Source organism: Euphorbia lathyris, chromosome 3 (assembly GCF_963576675.1).
Source record: "Euphorbia lathyris chromosome 3, ddEupLath1.1, whole genome shotgun sequence".
Taxonomy (NCBI): domain Eukaryota; kingdom Viridiplantae; phylum Streptophyta; class Magnoliopsida; order Malpighiales; family Euphorbiaceae; genus Euphorbia; species Euphorbia lathyris.
In genome coordinates, this window is record NC_088912.1 from 73,375,109 (window position 1) to 73,402,836 (window position 27,728).

The following is a 27,728-nucleotide window of genomic DNA, read 5'->3' on the forward strand; positions in this document are numbered from 1 at the left end:
AGGTAGATAACTTAAGAATTGAAGGCATGTGACATTAAACTTGAGTTTGGGGAAAACTAGTAAACACAAAATTGAAACCCAAAGAATTGTGAGTTGAATTTGAGCCTAAGAGCGAACATCAAAAAGCTCTTTTTCTTGACATTTTTGTGTGAATGCTTTGACTTGTGGAAAGATTACAGATTTTGCACCTAATACTGTGTTGAACCTACATGCAATGATTTGTGATGGTAGACGATGAAATCAGCCTCATTAGAATTAACCCTTTTCTTTACCTTATTTTCTCTTTTTCATCCACTCTAGGAAGCCCCTTTGAGCCTATATTTTGTAGTTTGTAGATTTTTCTTTCATCCTAACCCAATTTTTGCAAACCATCACTTGGTTTGTTACTTAACCCAGTTTTTGCAAAGCTCGCATTGATCCTTTGTTTTCTCCTAGCGCTTTATCTTTGTTTATGGCATCATAGTAGCAAGCCAAAAAGCTAAGAAGTGAATGAGCATCACTATCCAAAAAAAAAGAGAAAAGAAAAAAAGAAAAAGAAAAACAGAAAAAGAAAAGAAAAGAGACAAATAAAAAGGGAAAACTTCATCCCCCAGTTCCTAAAATCAAAATGTCTCAAGAAAAAAAAATATAAATAGAAAGCTCAGTCACTTCATATTTGCTAAAGCCATTTTAACTTTGTTTTGCTAGCGCTAGAACTATTGACCCTTGTTGTACCTTTAACCCTATAATTCGAGGTTGTTTTTGATATCATCGGAGTCATATAGCATAGTAGAGGAACTCAGATGAACGTGCAAAGTCAACGTAATCCTAAGCAAGAACATAAGCCGAGAGTAAACACTTTAGCCACCAAAATTGTGTGAAATGAGTGAACTACCTATGGTGAGGTGTTTTACTTAGCGATCCCCTTAAGCTCGTTTAATTGAACATGTGTCCTTTTTCTTAAAACATATGATCTATGATAATTGAAATGCGGCTTTTGGATATCGTGTCTCTACTTTGTATTTCCGAATGCATGTAATTACAGATGCTCGAAATTGTGTCAAGCACCTAGTTAAACCGGGAGGTTTTCTAGCTTGCTTGTGATTACGGGTTTAGTTTTTTTAGTTTACTTGGGGACAAGTAAAGTTTTAAGTGCGAGGAGGTTTGATAGGGGTCAAAAACCCCTATCTTTGGGTACGGTTTTAGGACAGTTTTTAGTATTATTTCATGAATAAGCGAGCAATTCTCGCATTTATATGCCTTTGTGTGAGTTAGTTAGGAATTGGAAATGTTTTATTAACTTTTTGTTGTTTAGGCTCGTTTTCTGATCATTTTAGGCAAATAAGGCCAAAATGGCATGTATGTTATAATTCCGTTATCTTTTATAGCTAATTGATCCGCCAAAAGTCGCACCAAACGGAGCGTTTGCTTAAAATGAGTGATTGGCGGGTCAATTTAGCCTCGAGACTAATGCTATTTGGAGTTTTCGTGCATGCGCATGGATATATTCGGGCGAAAATTACATCGTGGAACATCGAGCAACCGTGCGGAAGCGTGCAGGGCAAAACAGCTCGTTGAACTGGCCTTTTTAGGCCAGCTCGCGATGAGTTGGCCCTTATAGGCCTGCTCGGGCGAGCTGGGGGCCTGCTCACCGAGCAGCGCGCCCTGCTCGGCGAGCTGACCTGCGGGAATTGGTCAAAAATGTCAGTTTTGACCCCACGACTCCACGACCGGTCCCACGACTTCCCACCTGCACAAGGACACGAAATAGGTCGAAAAGAGGGTCCGAGCTACAACTATAAATAGATGTTTTCCATTGTAAATTAGATATCTTTCATTTATTGTAATTTACTTTAGCTTTCCCCTTGAAATTCCTCTCCATCTCCTCCATCTTCTTCAACCTCCATTGAAGCTCCTTCAAAGCTATTCACTGAGGAATATTCAAGGTCCGTCCTTAAGACCTAGGAGGTCGACTGCAGAGTAGACAGGTTCCCTGAAAGGGATTTTCGTATCTCCTTTTATCTTTCATTGTTTGTACTCTTTGATACAGTCTATGAATCCTAGGCTAATTGTATCCTGTGACATTGTTCTTCGCTTTTAATAATATTTTAGCTCTTATTTTGTTCTATGATTATTTGTTTAATCTTTGTCTTACACTTTATTCAATTAGTTTAACTCATTCAAAAGCCCCAAAATCTAGTAGGCACATATTATGAGCTGAATCTGACCTAGTCAGAGCCTAGGAGATTGACGACCTCTCAGTTGATTAAGCCCAAATTGCTGAGCCTTAGACCTAGTTTCGGCCTTACAAGGGAATCACGCACTAGGAACTTCAGGAGGGTAAGTAGGGTTAATCGCCTTGAATACAAGTGACTTAGATTAGGTTTTTAATCAATAGACCTAATAACCTAACTTCATTATTATCGTTCATACCATGTTCCTTCGGGTAATTGCATTAGTGAAAGATCACCTAGGAGTAGTATAACTTAATTAGGAGTAGTTTAACTTAATTAGGCGTAGAATAACTTAGTTATAATTAGTATAATCTAGCTAGGAGTAGTATAATTCAACCTAGGAGTAGATTAACTTAAACAAACAAACTCAAAACCCACAAAGCCTAGATAACACTTGAGACCAAGTAGTTCGATACTTGTGGTAAATAAATCCTGTGGATTCGATACCTGGACTTTCCAGATTTATTACTTGATAACGACGGGGTACACTTATCCCTTAGTGAGTCTCCTTTACGGGAGGCGCATCAGATCTCTTTCTTGTTTTTGAGTGCTTTGAACTTGTATTTTTCTCTCTTGTATTTTTCTTGATGTGATTCGGCAATGATCCAAGGATTTTGATTGTCTTTATATAGAGGAAAATCTGGAGTTGGATCATTTGAAATGATTTAACCGTTAAGTCTAAAACGACTCTTTTAGGAGACAGCTTCTGGTCAGCTTCAGGTTTTGCAGGCCAATCCTGTCCTCTGATTTTTTCAGATGTCAGACTTGTCTTCTTCCTGCAGTCATTGTCCTTTTGTGGCAGTTGTCTTTTAGCAATAATCTGTTGACCCATGCATCTCGGAATGTGTCTTTTGCGTAATTACGAGGATTCAATTATTGGTGCAGAAGGTTTGCAAAACTTGTCTTCTAGTGAACGGATCTCTCATGCTGCCCTAAAGCTTTACTCAGCTTCTACCTTATTCGTTGTCTTCGTTTGTTTTCAACTTCTATGCTGAGTTCCATTCCACTTAGCTTTGTTGAACTTCAGGCTTCTATTCTACTCAGCTTGTTCTTGATCTCATGCTGACTTCGTCTTGTCTTACTTTTTATATCTTTTTGTATTTAAATTTATACTCAACATTGAACAGAAAGATTAGTACAATTAAATCAAAGCACTTAAATTTAATTGTCTCTTAATCATGGATGATTTTGTCAAATCAAAATCTTGTGGAAAGGTGTTTCAATAGTAGTGAGAGAAGTTGTCCAAGAGCTGTATGGGCCTAGCCTCCGTCAAGTTGGTCACCTTGAGTTTCACAAGCCTTACCCTCATGTGATTGATGTGGAGAACCCTTATCCAAGGGGATACAGAGCACCTAAATTCTCCCTATTTTCTTAGGAAGATGGCTTGTCAACTTTGGAGCACATAGCAAGGTTCACGATCCAATGTGGAGAACTTATCAACTACCCTAACTTCAACCATCTTAAGTTAAGCCTCTTCCCATATTCTCTGACATGACCAACTTTCACTTGGTATGCTACTCTCCCTAGGAAGTCCATCCATGGTTGGCAAGATATGGAGAGACAATTTCATGCTTAATTATTTCGGGTAGAGCTATAAGTATGTGTTGTTGAACTTTCCAAGCTTACTCAAAGGGAGGAGAAAGGGTAGACTAGTTTATTGCTCGTATTAAAAAGATGAGGAACATATGCGATGTCTATCTCCTAGAGGTAAGTAAGTAAAGATGGCCCACACGAGACTTGACATTCAGCCGAGGAAGAAGTTTCAAAGGATGGAGTTCAGGGATGAAGATCTATTAAGGGAAATGAGTTAAAGAAAGAAGAGTTCCATGGGAAGTTACTATGGAGAAATATATCATGAGGTTGCAGTGGCAGATCTTAAAAATACAGAGACTCATGTTTGCCCCTTACTATCCCAACCCACCAGAGGACATAATGCAGTAATGAAATCTATCAATGATAAACCTCCCCAATTCAGCTTTGATGTGTTGAAGAGTGATGCTATTTTTGACTTTCTTCTAAAGGAAAAGTTTATTACTTTGCCTGCAGGTCATAGCTTGCCAATGAAAGAGGAAGCAAGAGTCAAAACATACTAAAAACGGTTGGGGCTTTAAGAATAATGTCCATAAGAGGATCAATAAGGAAATCCTTGAATTCCCAGAGAAGAAGGAACTGATGTTGGTTGATGAAAATCCTTTTCCCCTAGTGGTGACTACGAACACGATGGCAGTAGATATGCGAGATGTCATCAACATGAATGAATGAGACCTCCATCTTAAACTTACAGAATCCAAGAAGGAGAAAGGTAGAAGATACCATACCTAGATCCGTAGGGAGTACCTTAGAGGTCATAATGAACTTCAATCTAACACCAGCGGGCAAGGGGGACAGAAGTAAAAACTCTAAGTAGAAATGAAAAGCATCAAAAGGAATCATTATGAACGAAGAGTTCATGTTGTGAAGGATTAAAAACCTCATAGAGGTGAATTTCATCGCGAGAAGTATCCCCCAACTTCCAATTAGAGAAGACCTTGTTTTATAGTGCCTCCAACATAAACTTATGGTAACTAGTGTTGCATGGTACGCTATAAAATTTCCCCCCCAACCTCTTACCTGAACATATAAGAGAAGGATGCAACATAAAGATCAGCTGCTGAAAGGCACTCTGATGAGAAAGATGAGCATGAGAACCAATGGCAAAGGAAGAGGTGAAAGCTGGTGAGCCATAAGAGAAGCTAGAGGAGATCATTCAGAAAGTGCAAATAGGTGACATGATGATACCTATTAGATGTGCAACAACTTCAGTGACATTGCCATCAAATTTCCTAGGGACTTCAAGTCATGATTATTTTGAATAATAGATGAATTCACCTATTCCTAAGAAGAATGATTCATTCACTAGTGGGGTAAGTGTTCAATCGAGTAGCCCAAGAGAAGTAAAAAAGTGTGGTTTTTGAGAAACATGTAAATAGCATGATGAAACACATTAGGCCTCTTTACATCAAGACACACATAAATGGCAAGCCAGTATCAAAAGTGTTGATCGATAATGGTTCTACGGTGAGTATCATTCCATTTAAGATGTTGAAGACCCCATGGAAGTCAATAGAAGATCTAATTTCCATTTAGATTATGGTGTCAGCTTTCACATGGGAAGCCACCAAAACACTATGAGTTTTACCAGTAGAGATTACAATGGGAAGCAAAACATATATGACAACATTCTTTGTCGTTGATTCAACAATAAGCTACTAAATCTTGCTAGGAAGAGACTATATTCACACCAATTAGTGTGTATTGTCCTTACTCCATCCATTCTTGCTTTTCTAGAAAGAAAATGAAGTAGAAGTTGTTTGGACAGATGGGAAACCATTTACAACTCAAGTTAATTCCTTAGAGGCAAGGTATTATGATGGATGTGTGGGTACAATAGGGTTCAAGGGTGAAATCAAGAGAGGAGGACCCAAAAGTAATACTTGGAATAAACAAAGTAATACTTGGAATAAACAATGTCAACAAAAAAGAAAATCTATCCTCCAACCATCAACCATCATTCCATCCCAATCTTAGGAGTGATGGAAAAACCCATTATTGGAGAAATCGATGATTAGTAAGAATAAGGAGTAACAAATGCTAGCAGCTTCCTCTACCATACAAAAAAGCGCAATTGCATCAAGTGTTGGAGGAATTGCAGCGGGAAGAATATCCGGAGGCTCTAGGTGCTGAAGTGATCTATAAAGAAGAGCCTTTGGAGGAAGAAAATGAAAGCATCATCCAAACAGATGCATGAATTGAAACTAGCTCCTTTACCACTATGACATATCTTTAGTCAGAGATCCATTGGAAGAAGTGAACTTGAGAACTCTTGAGAATCCAAGATTTACATACATTAGTAGTCTATTGGATCCACCCATCAAAGAGAGACTCATTGAACTACTAAAAGCGTAAAATGATTCCTTTGTATGGGAGTATCATGAGATGCCTAGACTTAATAGAAAATTGGTGGAGCATCGTCTGCCAATGAAGCCAGAATTCAAACTTTATAAACTACCTTCTAGAAGAACATCAAGGATGTAGAATTGAAGGTGAAGAAAGAAATTGCGAAGTTGTTAAAAGTAGGATTCATTAGAGCCACCAAGTATACTCAATGGTTATCTAACATTGTACTAGTGGTAAAGAAGAATGGTAAGCTACAAGTTTGTGTGGACTTCAGAGACCTCAATACAGCCACTCCAAAGGATGTGTATATGATGCCTATGGCACACATGTTGGTGGATGCAGTAACTAACAATGAGATTTTATCTTTTTTATATTGTGTGGTAGGATATAATCAAATCACCATTGCTGAAGAAGATACTTCAAAGATCGGCTTTAAATGTCTAAGAGATATTGGGACATTTGAATGGCTGGTCATGCCTTTTGGCTTGAAGAATGCGGGTGGTACCTACCAAAGAGTCATTAATGACATTTTCCATAATATGATTGGAAAAACTCTTAAGGATTACATCGATGATATTGTCACTATCCAAAAAATAAATGGAGCATCTAGATCATTTGAGACGTGGTTTTCAAAGGATGAGGGAACACCAACTAAAACTCAATCCCCTGATTTTGGGGTGAATGATGGAAATTTCCTTGGGTTCCTGTTCGACCAAAGAGGTGTGGAGATAGATCAAAATAAAGCCAAGACAATCATGGAGGCCAAATCACCTCAGACAAAAAGGAGCTTCAACTGTTGTTGGGGCAAGTGAATTATCTTAGGAGGTTCATGCTTAATTACTATTCATAGCATTTTCATACTTAATTACTATTTATTTTGTACCATTTTCATAAGTTATAATGATAGTTTTCATATACTTTCATCATTTTATGTATCCAAGACATTTTCATAAGGTTTCGTCACAAATAACCAAAGTTGAGGTTTAAGACGAGGACTCGGAGGTGAAACGAAACCGTTTTGGCAAAGGAAATAGCTCATCTCATCGAGGAACATATCGACCCAATCGAGACGAGAATTTAACAAAGAAATTTCATCCAAGCCCCTGCACCTCGTCGAGGTACATCCCTACCTCATCGAGGTGGGACTTAATTGAATAATATTCACATAAGTCCCTATACCCACGTGAGGTACACCCTTACCTTATCGAGGTAGAAATTAAGTGAATATTCTTCATTTAAGTATATGCACCTCGTCGAGGTGTGTAAGCCCCACGATAAGGTTCCTGCAGAAAGTCTGTAGAAACTTCCTATTCTTACGCGTTTAAATGCCTCAAATGTCAAAAGTTGGTGCAAAATTGCTCCAGCCCATAAATGAGGAGGTTTTGCAGTTACGGGAAATAAGAAGACTTAGTTTTGGGGATTATGTGTGACTTCTTACTATAAAAGGAGACCTTGGGAGCCATTTGAAGATACACAAGGCTTAAGCTTAATTCTTCCCCCTTTTAATGTTAGTTTGTTGATTGTTCTCTTCAATTTGCTGTTGTAATTGGTGTTGTTGTTGTTCTAAGTTGTTGTTTATGAAAAAGTTCATCCACTAAAAGTAAGTTTCAAGTCACCGAGGAAGTCCGTTCGACAATCGTCATTACAGTTTCTTCTAAACTTTAATCTCTTTTATTACTATGAACTCTATTATCTATCTTTCTAAGGTGTGTTTTAATCTAATCATGGTCGAAAACCCCATCAACTGACGTTAAAAGCCGATCTTAACCTTAATTATGTGGTAATCACATTAACCTAATGTTTATCCATTTAAGAACTAACTTATGATTTTTAATGCTTATTGAGGATGGACCAAATCCAAACTCGAATATAATTAATCATTTATATTGACCGTGATTGAATTAATTAATCGAAACCCATAAGTTTGACCTAATGACCATTTAGAGTGACATATTGGTTTTTTAAGGATTTTCATGAATGTTATTACTATCTTAGGTTTATTACTTTAGCCAGACCAAAGTGAAGTACTAAATTGAAGGTTTGTAACTAAGAAAACTTAATGCTTATTTGGTTAATTACTTTAGTCGGATCAAGGTAAATTAATTAATCAAAAGTTTAGAACTAATAGCTCGAGAGGTTTTTTTGAATCTTAAGTAATCACTTTTGCCGGACCAAAGTAAAGTAGTTTAAAAAGGTTTAGATTTAAATAAAACTTAATGCTTCTCTAGATTAATTACTTCAGTCGGACCAAGCAGGGCCGATCCTGAAATTTTAGAGGCCTAGGGGCGAAATACCAAAAGGGGCCCTAATAAACAAGTCCAAAAATCACACCATAATACACAAACAAAGAATTTCAATTCAAGCTAGAATATAATCCATAAAAAGTGGCTTGAAAAATGAAAATGATAGAAACAAAAATTACATTTTCTAGAATCAATTAACGTCCGATGAAACTTGAAGAAGAATAATAAAGGGGAGTAATGTCTGGTCCGAGTGAGGAGAATTTGATGAGGTTTTTCTTCTCTCAAACCCAAAATTGCTATGATTATTGAAGAAAATTTGATGGCTTTCAGTTTTAGATATAAAGAAGGATGAAGATGGATAATGAATTGAATGAAGATTCATATAACTTTTAACTGAAGAATGAAGACGAAGAGTTGAAAAAATACAATCATTTATGGGAGAGATAAATTAGAAATTGTTGGAATTTGGGGGAGATTGATCGAAGAAGATGACAAGTAATTAAAAAATGGAAATATATCGACAAAACGTGTTTTACATTCTTTTGAATTAATTGGTGAGTTATTATAATTTTTGCTAAATGTTATTTTTTTTATGGACTAATGTACTTTAGTTATTAAAGGTATATTTTAGTTATTAAAAGTCTATGTATTTAGGGATAGCTTAGTGATTGTGAAAGGTGAAATTCTATACGGATGGACATTTATATAAAAAGGAAAGGCTCGCAAATGAGGACTGAACTCTAATTAATTGGCCCATTATTCATATTTGAATAGCTATTTTTTTGGGTCAAACACATAAATATCATAATTAAGTACAAAATTACAACTAAGTCAGATCAGATTGTCTCGTGGTTATTAGTTCAATACATCAGCAAAAACGTCAAATATCTTATTTATTGGATATAGTGAAAGATTGTTGTGATTTGTTAAGAGCCTTGAACTCATGTTCAGTTTCCTATGTGAAACATTCAACGAATTTAGCAGCTCATAGCTTAGCTAAGACTGTTACATCTAGATTTGTTCGTGGTGAGTGAGCCTGTCCACCACCGATTATTTTTGACATTCTTGTTTCTGATCCTAGTTAATAAAGTTTACCTTATTTCAAAAAAAAAAGTCATATCACTAAATTTAATTCTTAATGTGATATTACTTTCTATATATTATGATTTTACACCATAATTTAAAAAATCTAAACCCAAATTCATAAATTATAAACCTTAGAAAATATATTATAGACTTCTAATTTATAAATTCTAATCCTTAAAATATATTAAAAGTACTGATTTTACTAGTTGGACATAAATCAAAATTAAATCTTAATATAATTGTAGATAGTTTTTCAAATATGAATTTATATGTAAATTTTTCATTTTTTTTATATTAATATATGTGATAAAGGGCTAGACAATGTAAAACTATTTTTTGAGGCCCTCATTTCCTTGGGCCCTGGGCAGGCGCCCCTCCTGCCCAGACCTATAGGGACGGGGCTGAGACCAAGGTAAAGTAATCAATCAAAAGTTTAAAATAAATATCTCGAGAATCTATTAGGTAATAAGAAAAAGCGCCATCTTGAAAAGGATAAAAATTTTTTAAAAGGTTAAGTGAAGCTAAAAGCTTTAGTTTCCTCCATTGAAAGTAATATTCATTGTCAATTTGTGTAACTTATATTCACTTGTTAACGTAATTTTAATTTGGTTACCCAACAAACTCTATCTTTCGATTGTTTAAATAATAGATAGTAAGTAAAAAGATTAGTAATCATAGTCACCATCCTTATGGGAACGATACTCTACTTTCATTTTATCACTTGATACACGATTAAGGTGCACTTGCCTTCACAAGCACGTCTAAGCAAAATATTCATAAGTTCATCTCCAACTTGGCTGGAAAATCTAAGACATTTTCTGATTTACTGCCATTAAAGAATGAAGATGAATTCAAACAGGAGAACCAGCATCAGCAAGCCTTCTAGAGTATCAAAGAGTATCTGTGCAAACCTCTTGTACTTATGCCTCCAAGACCAGGTGTACCTCTGAAACTTTACCTCTCTACCACTCATGATTACATTAGATGTCTATTAGCACAAAACAATTCTAAAGGATTCGAGCGAGAAATTTATTATATGAGTAGGTTTTTGAATGCAAATGAGGTAAAATCATCGATAGAGAACTCTATCTTACTTTATATTCTTCTTGTACCAAATCGCGACATTATATAATTGGGGTGGTGGTGTTTCAGACTGACCTGATTAAACACATGTTGAATAAGCCTCTCATAATTGGGAAGATTAGATTGTGGTAGTTGGCTTAGTAAGATTATCTTAGGGCTAATTACAAATATCTAGCCCAACTAACAGAGACCATTTACATATCTAACCCACTTTGCTTCCATCTTATCAAATTAGATACTTTTAACCACTTTGGACAAAATTACCCTTAGTTCTATTCGATCGATCGATCTATTTCTTTTTCTTCTTCTTCTTCTTCGTTCAACTTCTTCTTCTTCAATTTCTGATACCAATCGTTAGCGATTTTTGAGATTATTGACGTATTATGTTCAATTTCCCGTAGAAATGGTATGTTTTTAGCTTATACGCCTACTTTTCTCGTTGGTCTTGCCTCTTTCTTCATCTGTAATGGTATCGTTTCAATTTCCTCTATTTTCCACAAATTTTCTCCATTTTCTCCATTGTTGTCGCATTTCGTCGCAAATGCGACAACTCTTATCGCATCTAATGGTACGTTTCTTGGTGTTTTTGCTTTTCTGTTTGATGTTTCTTTTGCATTTTTAGCCGAGTTGAAGGCTGTCATTCATGCCATTCATACAACTTTTGACATGGATTGGTGTCACCTATGGTTAGAGAGTGACTCGACCTATGTGGTTCAGTTGTTGCGTAGTAAGTCGTATTGTGTTCGTTGGGTGGTTCGACAGAGTTGGATTGATTGTCTGTCAAAACTTGATTCAGTGCAATTTGTCATTTCTCACATTTATCGTGAAGGAAATGCAATTGCTGATTCTCTTGCCTCTTTTAGTCGTATGGTTGATAGTTATATTGGTGAGATTTTATTCCAGATTTTTGTTGCTCGACTTTTTTGCATGATCTTAAGGGGCGTGGTTTGTACCGCTTCTCTTGACATGATTTTGTTTTGAGTTTTTGTATTTGGTTCTTTGTAACTTTTCTTTGCTCCTTTAATAATATTGGTTCGGGTTTGCTGTGATTTTCAGAGGTGCTAGTATAACTGGGATGTCTGTTTTTTGCGCTTTCTCGTTAACCAGCCTTTAATAAAAAAAAAACAAGAAGAGTTAACAACAACTAGAAACAACTAATTATAACACCCAAACCAAATAGGGGTAAATTATATCCATGGACACTGAACTTTACCATTTTAACACTATGGCCAGTGAATTTCAAATCTTAACAGTATGACCACCGAATTTTACATTTTTTAACACCGGTGGCCACTCAACACCTCAAAAGGACCGTTACAACCTCAAAATAAAAAATTCGAAGAGTTAATGATATTCTAAGGAACTTTAACTCTTGAAAATTTTCGGTTTGAGGTCATTTAAGTGTTGTTTGGTTAGGAGAGACAAAGTAAATTTTTAGAGAGAGAAAGCTCAAAAAAATGTGATTTTGGAAAATAAAAAATGTGGTTTCATGGTAAATGTTGTTTTGAACAACTTTAATTCTTGAATATTTTCATTTTGAGCTCGTTAACGGTCATTTTGAGGAGTTAGTTAAAATTGAGTGGCCACCGATGTTAAAAAGTGGTCATACCGTTAAGAATTGAAGTTCGGCCATAATGTTAAAATGGATAAATTTCTCCAACCAAATATACTTATAATTTCATACTGAACTCCTATAGTATATAGTAAGACTTAAGATAAAAGTTGAAATTGAAAAATACAAAGTAGTATTATTAAGTTGAGACATTAATATAGCATATCAAAATGGGTTAAGATACAAAAACTACTAACATTTTGTGCCTTCAATCCAAACTTATTATACATAGAACAGATAAAAAGTAACAACTACCTTTAGTTGCAGTCAAGCTCATAAAGTTTAGGATCAAGACGAGGAGTAAGAACAAGTTCAAGGTTATACTCCTTCTGCATAACTATATTTTGTCCTTCAGTCATATCCACAGGCTGATTATTCGGAGTAGCAACATTGAACCCTTGAAGAAATCTAGCAAGGCTCAAATTCATAATATGCATTGCAAAATAATTCCCAGGACAAGACCTTCTTCCAGCACTAAATGGTAAGTACTCATAACTGTTCCCTGTTATATCCAAATGTGCTTTTTCATTCAGAAATCTTTCTGGTTTGAATTCCTCAGGATTAGACCATAGATTTGGGTCTCTATGAACCTTCCATATGTTTATAAACAAGTAACACCCTTTTGGAACAAAATATCCTGACATGTAACAATCTTCGGTTACTATTCTTGGTGTTCCTATTGGCCCTGCAGGGTATAATCTAAGTGTTTCTTTTATCACTGCTGAGAGGTACTCTAGTTTTTCTATGTCTTCAACTTGTACTATTCTGTCCTTCCCAACTTTGAGATCTAGTTCTTCTTGGCAACGTTTTAGTACTTTTGGGTGGTTCATTAAGTTGGATAAAATCCATGTTATTGATATTGCTGTTGTATCTGAAGCTCCAATTATGATTGACTGCAACAAACATACTAATATCAGAGGCAAATTTAGATCTTAATACTGAAATTAATGTTAAGGTAATGAAAAGGATGATTACCGTTGCTGTTCCTTTGATAATGGCAGATTGGTCAAGGCCCATCTCTTCATAATTAGTAACTTCAGATAACATAACATCAATGAAGTCCTTTTCATCTTCATTTTTATTGGTATTCATCTTATGTTCTTCAATCCATTTATCGACAAGCGTACCAACTTCGTCGCAAACATTCTTCATAGTTTTGACAACTCCTTTAATATCCAACCAAGCTATAAATGGAATAACATCACCAGGTACAATTTGCCCTGTAACATCAAGAAGTTCCCTTATTATATGACTTAAATTTCGACCCTTGGCTTTTTCTGCAAGATGATTTCCATCAAAAACTCTCTTCCCTGCAACCATTCTTGTAATTGTGTTTAAGACCATCCGTTGAAAAGATTCAGTGATATCGACCTTGAAACTGCCATTGTTGCCTGTGGAATTGTTATATAGATCTCTCATTAGGTGGTTTAGCTCTGAAATTGGAATGTAGTTCAACATCTTAATCCTTCTCCCGGAAAGAAGTTCAACTGTAGCTAATTTTCGGATGTCACGCCAGAAGCGACCATAAGGGGCAAAGCCGAACGATGAATTGTCGTAGCCGAGGAACTGCGCTTGAGTTGAAGGAGGGCGAGAGGCTATGTTTATGTCGTTATTGATGAAGCAATCTTTGATTCCCGGTTTGTCGCTTATAAACACAGCGCGACATTTACCTATGGTGCACGGAAATGGAAACAAGAAAAAGTTATATCGTTATCATTAGTTACCAATATTTATCTTATGATTTTTTGTGTTACATTTTCAGTGGACAGTTGAGTATTTTCTATAAGGGGAAATTTGCGTCGAAATATATCTTTTTGTGGCGATTTAATTCTTTTGTCATTATAAATTTATTGCCGCACTTTTGCGACGCATTTCAACTTCATCACAAGAAGTTTTAGTGTCGAGTTTTGAACATTTGTGAGGAAAATCTATTTTCTAGTAGTGTTAAAACATAGCTAAGAAACACAAATGGAAACGCATAAAATGATATTTAAGAGGAGTTTCCGTGCAGCATAGATGCTTACCAAGTCTTACAGAAAAGATGGGACCATACTTATCAGCAAAACCTCCGAAAATTCGTCCGAGATTTTGCTTATCTCGAAGAAGATGCATGTGGCCAAGTATAGGTATGCCACCTGGTATTTCTGGAACTAGCTTTGCCATTTTTTCATTGTGATGTGGCCTCTTCCATAGCTTAATTAGTAAAAGCAGAGCTATAACCCCTGAAATTGCAAGTAGATTGGAAAACAAATCCATGCTTCCTCCACCTACCTAATCATGAAAGTTAATTGTTAATTCACAATTGATTTTGTAATTATAAAGTAAAGAAATTGTGAATTGATTAAGTTTAATAACAAAACGAATATTAAAACATAGTTAAGGGTAACCTTGAGAGTCGAGGACGAGAGGTTTGGGTGTAGATAGGACAGAGGAACGGCAACAATTATATAGGAGTGATAGTGGGCTTAAATGACCAAATTGTCCACCAAATTTTTAGACAAGTCAGCAACGATGTTCGGGCATGTTATATACGCCACTGGTACTGCTACTCTTCTTTGACCATATTAGACTACTTTTAGTCCATCTTTAATTAGTTTCTACAGTGAGTGTGTTAATTATAATGAGGGTGTTAAAACTATTAAAACTATCTTTAACGACCTGAAAATGAAATTTTCAATGTCATATTTTCTATGGAACTACATTTTCGATTTTAGAAAATCATCTTTTTTGGAACTTTCTCTCTAAATATTAACTTTCTTTCTCTTTACCAAACATCATCTAAATAATCTCGAAATAAAAAAAGTTGAAGAATTAAAGTTGCTTAGAATATTAGTAGTTCTTAAAATATGTCATTTTTGATGTTGTTAAGGGTGATTTTAATAGTATCAATCGAAAAAATCCTTATTTTGCTAAAGTTGAAAACCTCAGTCCTCGTTCTGACAAAAAGTAAACCACAATCCTTTATCTGAAAATTAGTGAAACCACAGGTGTTTTATTTGAACTTTACCTTAAAAAAATTATTAAAGAGGGATGTTTAAAACGAGTGGAACCACAGAATTTAAATTTTTTTTTTATTGAAAACGAGTGGAATCACAGAGGGTTTTTTTTTTTCACTTTTTCTAATTATAAATTTCAAGCATTATAACGTTTGAATGACCTATACAGAAATTAAGTGGCTGATATATTCACTCATTAAGTATAATATTTTTTTAGAAGCATCAATATTAATATATTATTGCTTATTTTATTTATAATTTAATATTATATTTTCTTTTTCTATTCATGGTTATGTAACAATTTTTGGGTTCATATTACAATTTACTAAGTATATATTTAATCAATTTGGGTACTTGTTCTAAATTAAAACATATGTACTACAATTAAATATAGATTATAAAAAACCTACGATTTATTATTATTATTTTTTTTATTAAATTGATATGTACATACATGATATATATTGAACTTCACATTTTCAAATGTAATTGATTATATGTAAGTTTTAGGGTCTACAATGAGTAAATTTTTTATGTTTGAATTACAACCCATTCAAACAAACAACTTATGCCATCCCAATCTATTAAGTATTCAACGGGTTAGGTTGGATTAAGTTTTAATTCAAATGCAAATCTATAAAGAATAATTATTGGTCCAAACTATACATATATATTCTTAATGAACTTACATATAATTACTAATACCCTAAATAATTAATTTTTACATTTCAATATGTTACTATTTTCTATATATCACAAATAAAGTATAATTTTATGCCATAATCTATAACTTCTAGACTCAAATTCATAGATTTCAAACCCTAAAAAATACATCTTAGACTCCTAATTTATAAAACCTAGTTCTTAAAATATATTATAAAAATAATGATTTGCTTACAATGATAATAATTTTACCCTTATTTTTTTTATGAGAAAAACACAAAGCAACAAGACTAGCCTGGGATAAACCGCGGGAAACAAGAACCAACTAGATCATAATAAACTACAACAACATAGTCGGGGGATGAATAAGCTTAACGAACCCAAGCGCCAACCCATGAACGCTAGAGGCAAGAATTCCGCAAGACGATTCTGCTCATGGTAAACATGGCACATAAGACGATGGATATCAAGGATGAGCTCCCAATTGTAAGACTCTAAAGCAAGGAACCGGGCATTACAATCCCTCGCCAGTAAAAAGACCCAAATAGACCCCCCCAAACTTCAGCTCCAAAGGAGCTACTACTCCCAACCCAATGATGAAACCGAGCAACCCTCTGACCTGCATCATTTTGGATAATATCTCCTGCAATAATCTATCTGTTAGTCAGCCGAGATCCGTCCAAGTTCAGTTTGAACCGACAAGCTCGCAATTTTAGCCAACCAGCGAGAACATCAGATCCAACAGGCCCGTGAATGGAGGCTTCCCCGGTCTCCAACGCCTACCTGGAGTCGGCAGATTTGTTAAGGATAGAGCTAACTGTATCAAGAGGAATCTCATTCCTTCTCCCAAAATCCAGAAGTTCTGCCAATTCCAGCACATCCAGTATGCTACCAGAAACAGTAGTTTCCCTTTGTCATCTCCCTACACATTGTTGAGAATTAATTCAAATCTGATTAAATATTTTTATCAGATGACTTAGTCTTTAACAGCTTTATTTGTTTGAATATTTCTTCCTTGATTTTCTGATTTGTTGTTCCTCAAATATCTCTCCATTAGTTGAGAGTTTTTAGCCTTTTAGTTTACCTTGTAAGCCTATTTATAGGCACTTCTTTTCCTTTGATAATTAAGCAATAAAGGCATAAAGCTTCAGAATATATTTTCAACTTCTTGCATTTCTTCTTGCAATTCCTAACAAAAGTGGTATCAGAGCGACGTTAGGTTGTAACTGGGTGTGCTTATGGCAAACAGCAATACCCTAAATATTTCCCACCCATCAATTCCTGTTTTCAAAGGAGATTGCTATGAATTCTGGAGCATCAAGATGAAAACCTTGTTCAGATCTTAAGACTTGTGGGATTTAGTGGAAAATGGGTGCCCTGATGAAGATGACGATGCAAAGATAAAGGAAAACAAGAAGAAAGATGCAAAAGCCCTGCTCTTCATTCAGCAGGTTGTTCATGATTCAATCTTCACTAAAATATCAGCCGCAAACACTGTCAAAGAAGCTTGGACAACCTTGCAGACATCCTTCCAAGGCTCCTCGAAGGTAATCATGGTAAAACTCCAATCCCTTCGTCGTGATTTTGAAACCTTACAAATGAAGAATGGAGAATCAGTACATGACTACCTTACAAGGGTCGATGCTATTGTCAATCAAATGAGATCCTATGGAGAGGAAATTAAAGATCAAATTATTGTTGTAAAGGTATTGAGGAGCCTGAATTCAAAGTTCAATCATATAGTGGCAGCAATAGAAGAGTCTAAAGACTTGGCAACTTACACATTTGATGAACTAATGGGATCTCTACAATCCCATGAGGTGAGACTGAAGAAATATGAACCAGATGAAGAAAAGGCCTTTCATGTAAAAATGGAGATGTCCAGCGGAGGACGTGGAAGATGAGGTTATCGTGGAAGAGGTGGCCGAGGCAGAGGACATGAAACCAACAGAAGCAATATCCAATGTTATTATTGCCAACAATATGGGCATGTTCAAGCTGAATGTTGGAAAAGAGATCGAGAAAGGCATGCAAGTTATGCTGTTCAAGAAGAGCAGGAAGAAGAAAAGGAGGAGGAGGCCAAGTTGTTCATGGCCTATCATGATGATACAAAGATCATGAGTGATATTTGGTGCCTTGATAGTGGGTGTTCCAATCACATGACTAACGAAAAGTCTTTATTCAAGGAGTTTGATGATTCTTACAAGTTGAAGGTGAGAATCAGTGACAATAAGCAGATGCAAGTTGAAGGAAAAGGAACTGTGGCAATAAACAATGGGCATGTAATATCAAGTTTCTATATGACGTTTATTTCATTCCTTCTTTGTCATATAATTTGTTGAGTGTTGGGCAGTTAATAGGGAGCGGTTTTTCTCTTTTGTTTGATGATAATTCATGTGTAATTAAAAAGAAAAATTCTAGTCAGGTTGTTGCTAATGTTTCTATGACTAGAAACAAATTATTTCCTCTTGCTATTTCTAGTGTAGAGTGTCATGCTCTTGCCGTCAAAGAAAACAATGAATCCACACTTTGGCACTTGAGATATGGGCATTTAAATGTCAAGGGGCTGAAATTGTTGAGAGAAAAAGAAATGGTGAATGGGCTGCCTCAAATTGATTCACTTGAATTATGTGAGGGTTGTGTCTATGGAAAGCAAAGCAAACGTCCTTTTCCTGTAGACAGGTCTTGGAGGGCGTCTAAAACTCTTGAATTAGTGCATGCAGACTTATGTGGTCCAATGAAAACTGCATCATTTAGCGGGAGTCGGTATTTTTTGCTTCTTACTGATGATTACAGCCGTATGAGTTGGGTGTACTTTCAAGAACTCAAGTCACAAACATTCTCCAATTTCAAAAAGTTTAAGGCCTATGTCGAGAAGCAAAGTGGCACACTCATTAAGGCTCTTCGAACCGACGAGGTGGTGAGTTTTTATCTAAAGAATTCTCTACATTTTGTGAAGAAAATGGCATTCACAGGAAATTGACAGCACCTTATACACCACAACAAAACGGTGTGGCCGAACGTAAGAACCGCACGATGGTAGAGATGGCAAGAAACATGTTGACAGTAAAAAATCTTCCGAATGTTTTTTGGGCAGAAGCAGTAGCCACATCAGTCTATCTTCTAAATTTATCTCCAACAAAAGCTGTCCTAAATCAAATCTCATATGAAGCTTGGAGAGGAAGAAGGCCTTCGGTAAGCCACTTATGTATATTTGGTTGTATTGCCTATTCTTTAATTGATTCTCATAATCGTAGTAAACTTGATGATAAATCAGCAAAATGCATTTTTATTGGTTACTGTGATCAATCTAAAGCATATAGGCTATATAACCCGATTAGTGGCAAAGTGATTATTAGCAAGAATGTTGTTTTTGATGAAGATGAAAGATGGGTATGGAATGAAGAATCAAATGGTGTTAAGGCTGTTGTAATTGAAAATGAAGCTCCACAGAACACATCTGGACTTGTCAGTTCAACTTCAACAACCTCCATATCCTCTAACAGCAGCAACTCATCAAATAATTCCATCAATTCAGCCTCAATAAGCTCCATTCATTCAGCCTCAACAAATTCCACATCCTCCCAATCAAGCAGAAATAACTCATCAAATGAAGAAACTCCACCAAGAAAATTCAGATCATTGAAAGATATTTTTGAGGCTCCACAAGCCTTATCGGTAGAAGATCCAACAAACTTGGAGAAGCTATAGCTAAAGAAGAATGGTGTAAAGCAATGAAGGAAGAATTGGAGGCAATTAAGAAAAATGCAACCTAGGAATTGGTGAAGCTGTCGGAAGGAAAAAAGGCCATTGGAGTCAAGTGGGTGTTCAGAACTAAGTACAACTCTGATGGAGAAATTCAAAAATATAAGGCGAGACTAGTGGTCAAAGGATACTCACAGTAGCAAGGTATCGACTATGAAGACACTTTTTCTCCTGTAGCACGTTTTGAAACGGTAAGAACTCTTCTAGCCTTGACTGCTCAACTCAGATTAACTGTTTATCAGTTCGATGTTAAGTCTGCCTTTTTAAATGGTGAGTTAGAAGAAGAAGTTTATGTAGCCCAATCGGAAGGCTTTGTTGTTCAAGGGGAAGAAGAAAAAAGTGTATAGGTTGAAGAAAGCACTTTATGGCTTAAAGCAAGCCCCACGTGCATGGTACAACAAGATTGATTCTTATTTCCAAGAGAATGAGTTTGAAAGAAGCAAGAATGAGCCTACACTTTATTTGAAGAAAGCTGGTAAAAGCTTTCTCATTGTTTGCCTTTATGTAGATGATATTATCTATGGGTTCCTCTTTCTTAATTGAAGAATTTAAAGTTTGCATGAAGAACAAATTTGAAAAGTAAGATTTGGGTGAATTACATTATTTTCTTGGTTTGGAAGTGATACAAGCAGCTAATGGGATTTTTGTTCATCAAAATAAATATGCGACTGATCTTCTCAATAGATTTAACATGCTCAATTGTAAAGTTACTGCTACACCAATGAATTTGAATGAGAAATTGCATCTTGAAGATGTGACTGAAGCAGCTGATGCAAGATATTTCAGAAGCTTAGTAGGAGGTTTGATATATCTAACTCACACTCGACCAGATATTGCTCATTCGGTGGGGGTAATTTCCAGGTTCATGCATTTTCCATCAAAACATCATCTTGGAGCAGTGAAAAGAGTCATGCGCTATATTGCTGGATCACTTGATTTTGCCTTATGGTATAGCCATGTTGTTAATTTCAAATTGATTGGCTTCACTGACAGCGATTGGGTTGGGTGTTTGGATGTTCGGAAGAGTAAAACAGGCTATACATTCAATCTTGGTTCAGGTTCCATCTCTTGGAGCTCAAAGAAACAACCAACAACAGCTTTGTCATCTTCAGAAAGTGAATATGTAGCTGCAACTTCAGCAGCATGCTGTATGGATGAGAAGAATTCTTGAAGAACTTGGTCATGAACAAAGAGAAGCAACTCAAATTTTCTATGATAATAAAGCAACAATTTTCATGACTAAAAATCCAGCTTTCCACAGTAGAACCAAACATATAAGCATTCGTGTTCACTTCATCAGAGACCTTGTAGCTGAGGGACAAATTGGTTTATTTTACTGCAACACATAGAAGCAAGTTGCAGATATCCTTACTAAGTCTCTTCCTCATGACAAGCATGTTTATTTCAGGTATTACCTTGGAGTTTGTAGGTTTGAATTAAGGGGAGGTGTTGAGAATTAATTCAAATCTGATTAAATATTTTTATCAGATGACTTAGTCTTTAACAACTTTATTTGTTTGAATATTTCTTCCTTGATTTTCTGATTTGTTGTTCCTCAAATATCTCTCCATTAGTTGAGAGTTTTTAGCCTTTTAGTTTACCCTGTAAGCCTATTTATAGGCACTTCTTTTCCTTTGATAATTAAACAATAAAGGCATAAAGCTTCAGAATATATTTTCAACTTCCTTCATTTCTTCTTGCAATTCCTAACACACATCACAAAAAAAAAACAATCTGTTTCAGGTTTAGCAAAAAAGGCAACATGGTTATCCCTGGAATTAATTTAATTAGTTAGTTTAGTTAGTTTCTTATTACATGATGATGTAGATTATTTCGGGACGAGTTAGTTTTAATAGTAAACTAACAAAGAGGTTCTTCTCTAGCCAAACTAGAAGGAGTTAATCCCGGGGTTTTATGGCTAAACAGTAAGGAAATAAAAAATCCCACATTGTTGAAGGTTACAAACCATAACAAACTTCACAAAGAAGAAGATAATTTTGTATTTGATAAAAGTTACATTACAAAGAGAAAAAGATAAATTTATATCATCTCAAAAGCTAGTTGGGAAATTATAATAAAGGGCAAATTACATAATTAATTAAAAGGGTAAATATAAGGGTAGATTGGGGGTAAGGGTAAAGGGGTGGCATAGTTGTAAATAGGGAGTGACATAGGTTGTAATTAGGGAGTGTCAGAGTTATAAATAGGAGGAAGTTGGAGTAAGGAGCAAGGCTGATCCACAAGGCTTTTTAAGTGTCCCAAGCGGAGCATGGATTGGCTGCTGATCCAATAAGTGTCACTTCCTCCGCATCACTCATACTCCACGCGGAGCGTGAGATTAAGTCAAGCGGAGAGTGTGACTGTTTTTGGCCCCTTTACTCACATGATTGTCCGTGCTTGGTTCCTCCTTCAACTTCCCTCGCCCGGACTCGATCCTCAAGGGAGATGCTCCGCATCACATGATTGGATGTTAGTTATGATATGGTTTTGAATCTTAAATTTTTATACTTTTAAGCTCAATTATGGTTTATTGAATAGTAATTTATTGTTTTATAAATGATTAATTGCTCAAACAGTTACTCCCATCCATGGATGAAACTAGTAATGCTTGTATAATAAATCTAAAGTCAACGTTAAACTTTGAACAAAATGCTTATAATACATTACAAGACAGGTTACATCTCGTAACTTAGTTTTCTATGCACAATTTCTGTGCACAAATATCTAATTGAGAAAACTAAATTAGTTAGATATAGATTGCGTACATAACTTGCATCTATTGAACTGAAAAACTTATCAATGGAACAATGGATTCAGCTAAAAAATCTATAGCGGCTGAACTCAACAAGGGTCTCAAACTTAATGGAAATAATTATGAGGTCTAGAGTATAAAGATCAAGTATGTGTTGGAGGAGGAAGAAGCCCTCGAACCCTTGGAAACACTCATGGTTGAACCCAAGGAAGATACTACTGCTAAGGAGACAGAATGATGCTTATTATGTCACATTTCTTTTCTCTTCAAAGGTTCAATTAATTCACATAAGAGGAACATAATCTCGTAACATCTTATTTACTTTTGATTATATAATACTTTTTCGATCTTTACAAATTTGAAATCTCTTCCAAATACATCAATTGGTAGATTGATACCACAAAAAAGTAAAATATACACGAAAGATAAGTCTCGATTCGTCGCTGAAAAGAAATAGGGCTAAGGAGTTCAAAGGAGTGGCTGATTAATAATAGCATTAGTAGCATTAACCATCTTAACAGGACATGTAAATCCATCATCGTCCATATATGCAAGGTGCAAAACCTTGCTAAGTCCCCAAGCTAGATCTTTGCAGCCTTTTGGGACAACACTCCCTTCTTTTTTCTTCACAACTAACCTTAACAATTCTCTCTTATGACTCTCAATTAGTCTTTCTACTTCCTTCATACTAGTTTCCTCATCAACATCTCCTCGGCCATGTTCCATCAATAAACTCACACCATTCAATTTTCCTTCTGCACTTTCTCTCTGCAAAACATCATTGTCTTAAAACAATGGACCGACAGACAAATGTTAAGGGTATAATTATACTTTTACGTACCTTAACAGTGACGCGGTCGTTTAGAAGTCGGCCAATGATGCTGACATGTAAATAAATACTATTGTATTCTTGACTTGCTACAACATCTTCAGAAAGCTGAGACCCCATGAAATAAAGTGCAATAAGAAGCACAACTCCTAACCCAATACTTACATGTCCTGCTGCCAAGTACTCGTACATTGTAGGTACCACATTATATCTTGCCCATTCTGCCTCCTTTAGCATATTTTTCGTCACTAATATCCACTGCATATACATAATCAATATTTTTAATTTAGAGAAAAGTAATTTAATTATTTATATTAGGAATTAAAATTAGAGGAATCTACTTTGGAATCACTTACTAAATTAATTAAGTGACTTCGAACGCATCGGCCTTGTTGTAATTTGGCTTTGGCGGCAAGTTCATTGATTGTGCCATACATTGCATTAAATATTATCTCCACTTTTTCAGACTTGAATCCAACGGTTAAGTGATCGTCCCATCTGTATATTCATATAAAAGAGGAAATTAAAACTAAGAGTTAAGCTAACGGGAACTATCGTCGCCAATTCCGTCGTGACATCAAATCTGTAACCAATTCTGTAGATAATGACATTAACGACGTATATTTTATGTTTAGCGGCAGATACTTTCGTCGAAATGTTTTATGATTATTATTTCCCCCCGGGAATTGAGTGACCCTCCATGACCCTATCCCAACCCCTACTAAGTTTATATTACCTTTCTTTTGGCTTAATTTCGTAATATATTTATGAATCTAGGAGTGTAAAACAGATTGGGGGGTTGTATTTATATTATTAGGTGAAAAATTGAATATTTATGGAAGTAATAATAATAAGAGAAAGAAGTAAATCTGTTGCTTGATGATCCCGTGGGAGCTGGCTTTCCTAGGATGGTTCCGCCTTAGTTTCTTTTCGTTTTTTGGTGTTTTCTTTCTTTTTTATCAAAAAATAAATAAATAAGAGAAAGAAGTAAATATGTACTTGTGAAGAAGGTCAATAAGGTTATGTAGTTCCTCCATTGAACCGTCATAGTCAAAGAAATCATCAACAATCGTGACAAAACCAGTGTTTTGTGCCCATGAGATTCGAGCATCAGAGTGCTGAGGATCCGAAAGTATTGCAGCAATCGTAAAAAACCCATAGGCAGTCTTCTGCCTTGCAAACTTTAGAGTGTCCAATTTGTATTCTTTCACCCACCTGCTTTTTATACAAATAATTATTATCAAATCAAATTTCTTTTTCTTTTCTTTTCCTATAAGAGTCAACATGTAATGATTCAAAATAATAATACCTATCAAGATAATCAAGTTCCTCACGATGCAAGGCTTGGCACATGTTAAAATCTCGGGATGCAATTGTCAACAAATCTCTGTTATCAATATTGGAAGACCTAGTAAAACAGAGTAGTTATTTTAGTATTTTACCATGGAGGTCTATATTTATACTAAATTGAAATGATTAAAATATGTATAAGAATGTTTTGTTTGAATTGAGAAATAGTTATTGATACTTATTAGGCGACAAACGACAAACAGTAAACAGTAAACAATATTCAGGCGTTACCTGTATGATGTCTTAAGAAGTGGGACGTCATGTGGGTTGTAATTCTCAATGTAAGAGCGGATTTCTAGTCTATCCAAATTAGCATAAGGATGTCCCAAAGCAAAATTAACCTCTTCATACAAACTCTTGTTTTCAATTAACCCTTTCACTAACTGATCTCTGAGAAAAATGCTTGTCCAACCATAAATTCTATCAAGAACAGGTTCATTTTGCAAAATTTTCATCTGGGATGCTTTGTATAGCTCAAGGATAGACTTTGTATCACTTTCATGTGCACTATTAGCTGATGATGAATGGTAAAAAATCTCTTTTTTCTCAAACTCTGCCAAGGAATCTGTTTCCAAAGTTATACCATGAGTACTAATTTGCATAAATTGATCAAATATGTGAAATAATTTTTTGTCATAATCCAGGATAATATATACCTGAAGAAATATCATAACCATGCTTTCTCAGTAGCCGAAACGCCATTGCACAACTTCCAGGATCTAAAAATATTTCTTCATTCCCTTGCATCCAGGATCTGTTCCCCAATTAGAAATTAATTATCTTTATATTGGAACTAATAATGTTTTCAGCTACTTTCAAGTTATTTCACTCAGCTTCTTTAAAATAGAATCTAAAAGTTTACCGACGCAAATTTGCCACGAAATTTACCGACGCAATGGAGGACGAAATTTCCTTATATTTACTGACGAATTTTATGGAAACGTAAAAATGAGATCTGATTTTAACATGGGAGAAAATTGAATCCTTTTGTGTATCACCTGTATGTATCGTCTAGTAGATTTGTAATTTCGTCGCTGAAATGTCTGTGAATTCCAAACTTTTCCAAACTATCGATTATGGAGATTCTGGTATTCACATCCAGAGGATAAAGAGTAGGAACTGAAACAAAGAAAATCTGAGAGTTTAATTGGAGGTAATAATACTAATTAATAAGAAAAAAAAGGGACTAATTATGATCATACCGGCACCATTATCAAATTGTTTGATTAGAGATTTCAAATAATGGAGACATTTTTCGTCACGAATATGAATAGCAGCAGCAGCAGTTGTAGATGGTGAATTGAAAAGTGAACCGTTGGTTCTTTGATATTTAAGTAGTTGATTCCAATCGTTTAATCTATTCAATCCCTCTGCAAAATATGCTAGATGGCTTGTTTTTCCTTCTTCCAAACTACGGTTTTAGAAAAAAAAAAAATTAATAATTATGATAAATGATTATTAAGTTAACTAGTACAAATTAGTAATTAAAAAGGTATAATATTGATTAATGCCTTGTGATATGGAGATGTGGGTTGGAGAGCATGTTGTGAATTGAAGAGTGATTGAAAGGAAGATTGATGCCTAAGTCGATGGCTTGGTGGATCATGCCTGGAAATATAATGTCAAACCCCATTGGAGATCGTTGCCGAGTGTCTGTGGCTGCCCATAGATTACTGCCGATGAAGTCCAGCCCTATTTACCATAAGTATTTATATCAGAATGACTGTGTTTATAGTCACAAAAATAAATTTTGAATGACTTAGAGGTGTCCAATTTTAAAGTGTACCAGTATGGACAAGTTGGGGGGCCAAATTCCATTTATGCAAAGAAAGTAGGCAGGCAAGAGTGGAAGAAAGAGAGTTTTTAATAAGAAGGGGATGAGAAGGATAAAGAGCCCATGATCCATCCGGATGTTGATTTTCCATTATCCATTTCAGACATTCTGGAAATAAAGGTTCTGGCTCTGATGAATTCGGAGAAGATACCATCCCCACCCAAGCAGTATCGTAGGAAGAAGCACTACCAAGTAAAGGTATACTTTTCCTGGCTACATCTCCAATTCTTTTCACATTAACGTCCTATCACATACATACACTTGTTACTCAAACAAACTGACAAAAACTAAACAATAATAACAAAAACAGTGAGTTTTTCTTCTTACTAATAAGGGTAAATTATCCTTCTTCCTCAATTTCAAAGGCCCATCTGTCATCATAATAATAATAATAATTTTGAGTTAGTATAGATTCCACTAGAAAAGGGAAAATTATATTTTCATTTATATTTTTGGTCTTATTCATTAAAATAGCACTACGTTCATGTCACGTCACACTCTAATACGGTGATCTATAAACAAAATCAAAGTTTTTTTTGTTGAGAAAACCGAAATCTAAAATTACCTGTGATAGCATGCTTGAAGGAGGAAGTGGAGAGAGAGAGTAGCATTTTTATTGTATTACAAGAGAGAGAGAGAAGAGAAGAGATTGATGAGTTAAACTTTGTTTTGCACTAACATTTATATATAAACTCTCTGTATAAATAGAAAACATGTTGAATGCATATGCATGATAAACTCTCCTGGCACACTTGGATATTTCTACTTGGCCATGTTTCTGGTCAAAGAGAAACAAACTATATTCTAATGTGTTTAATTTCTAATTCCAACTCTTACCCACTTGATTTAAAAGTGCTCATATCATATCATAAAACCAACCGAATTAAAAGTTTAAACTAATAGTTAAGGTTTAATAATAATAATTTTTGGCATTCCAATTAATTTTTGACATGATACCTATAATTTTTGGATTCACTTAATTTTTGACATGATACATATAATTTCAATGAAGTATAAACTATTTATATTTTTATTCCCAATTAAGCAATTTCCTTTACTTAGATTGCAGGTATTAATATTATTATTATTATTATTATGAAAACAAAATTCAAATAAATTGAAGTTTTAAAAACTTGATACCCTATTGCAATTAATTTTTAAATTTCTCTTGCAAATTTCTTTCCTCTTATTATATGAGGACAAAATTGGAAAAAGCACATTTAATGCTCATTGAAAAGTGTAAAACGTCAAATAATTTGAAACAAAATTTTTTCCTCAAAACGGCAATTATTATGAAATGGATGGAGCACTATTTAATCCCAAATAAATGATTTATCATATCTTTATTTGTCATTTTATATAAACA

At 35.1% G+C, this 27,728-nt stretch overlaps 2 protein-coding genes across 2 annotated transcripts; both read right to left on the minus strand.

Annotated features, from left to right (window-relative positions):
- Nucleotides 1–12,283: 12,283 nt before the first annotated feature.
- Nucleotides 12,284–14,638, minus strand: LOC136224317 (cytochrome P450 CYP82D47-like). Its single transcript, XM_066012613.1, has 4 exons — nt 14,561–14,638; nt 14,198–14,444; nt 13,149–13,843; nt 12,284–13,066 (listed from the first exon to the last, which is right to left on the minus strand). The coding sequence occupies exons 2-4, from the start codon at nt 14,427–14,429 to the stop codon at nt 12,431–12,433; spliced, it is 1,563 nt and encodes a 520-aa protein (XP_065868685.1). The 5' UTR covers nt 14,430–14,444; nt 14,561–14,638; the 3' UTR covers nt 12,284–12,430.
- An 8,001-nt stretch (nt 14,639–22,639) lies between these two features.
- On the minus strand, nt 22,640–27,093 carry LOC136221626 (ent-kaur-16-ene synthase, chloroplastic-like). Its single transcript, XM_066009020.1, has 13 exons — nt 26,928–27,093; nt 26,690–26,733; nt 26,315–26,606; nt 26,040–26,220; nt 25,731–25,939; nt 25,527–25,647; nt 25,185–25,282; nt 24,760–25,093; nt 24,488–24,586; nt 24,178–24,393; nt 23,535–23,676; nt 23,191–23,436; nt 22,640–23,117 (listed from the first exon to the last, which is right to left on the minus strand). The coding sequence occupies exons 1-13, from the start codon at nt 26,971–26,973 to the stop codon at nt 22,818–22,820; spliced, it is 2,328 nt and encodes a 775-aa protein (XP_065865092.1). The 5' UTR covers nt 26,974–27,093; the 3' UTR covers nt 22,640–22,817.
- Nucleotides 27,094–27,728: the final 635 nt, after the last annotated feature.

Bases quoted from the DNA above. Each gene is read 5' to 3' on its own strand.
- LOC136224317 (XM_066012613.1), bottom strand. From the start codon at position 14,429: ATGGATTTGTTTTCCAATCTACTTGCAATTTCAGGGGTTATAGCTCTG. The intron at 13,844-14,197 runs GTAAGCATCTAT...CGTGCACCATAG, and splicing joins CATCTTTTCTGTAAGACTTG to GTAAATGTCGCGCTGTGTTT. The intron at 13,067-13,148 runs GTAATCATCCTT...TGTTTGTTGCAG, and splicing joins TTATCAAAGGAACAGCAACG to TCAATCATAATTGGAGCTTC.
- LOC136221626 (XM_066009020.1), bottom strand. From the start codon at position 26,973: ATGCTACTCTCTCTCTCCACTTCCTCCTTCAAGCATGCTATCACAG. The intron at 25,283-25,526 runs GTGATACACAAA...ATTGGGGAACAG, and splicing joins CTACTAGACGATACATACAG to ATCCTGGATGCAAGGGAATG. The intron at 23,437-23,534 runs GTAAGTGATTCC...ATGTATATGCAG, and splicing joins GAAGTCACTTAATTAATTTA to TGGATATTAGTGACGAAAAA.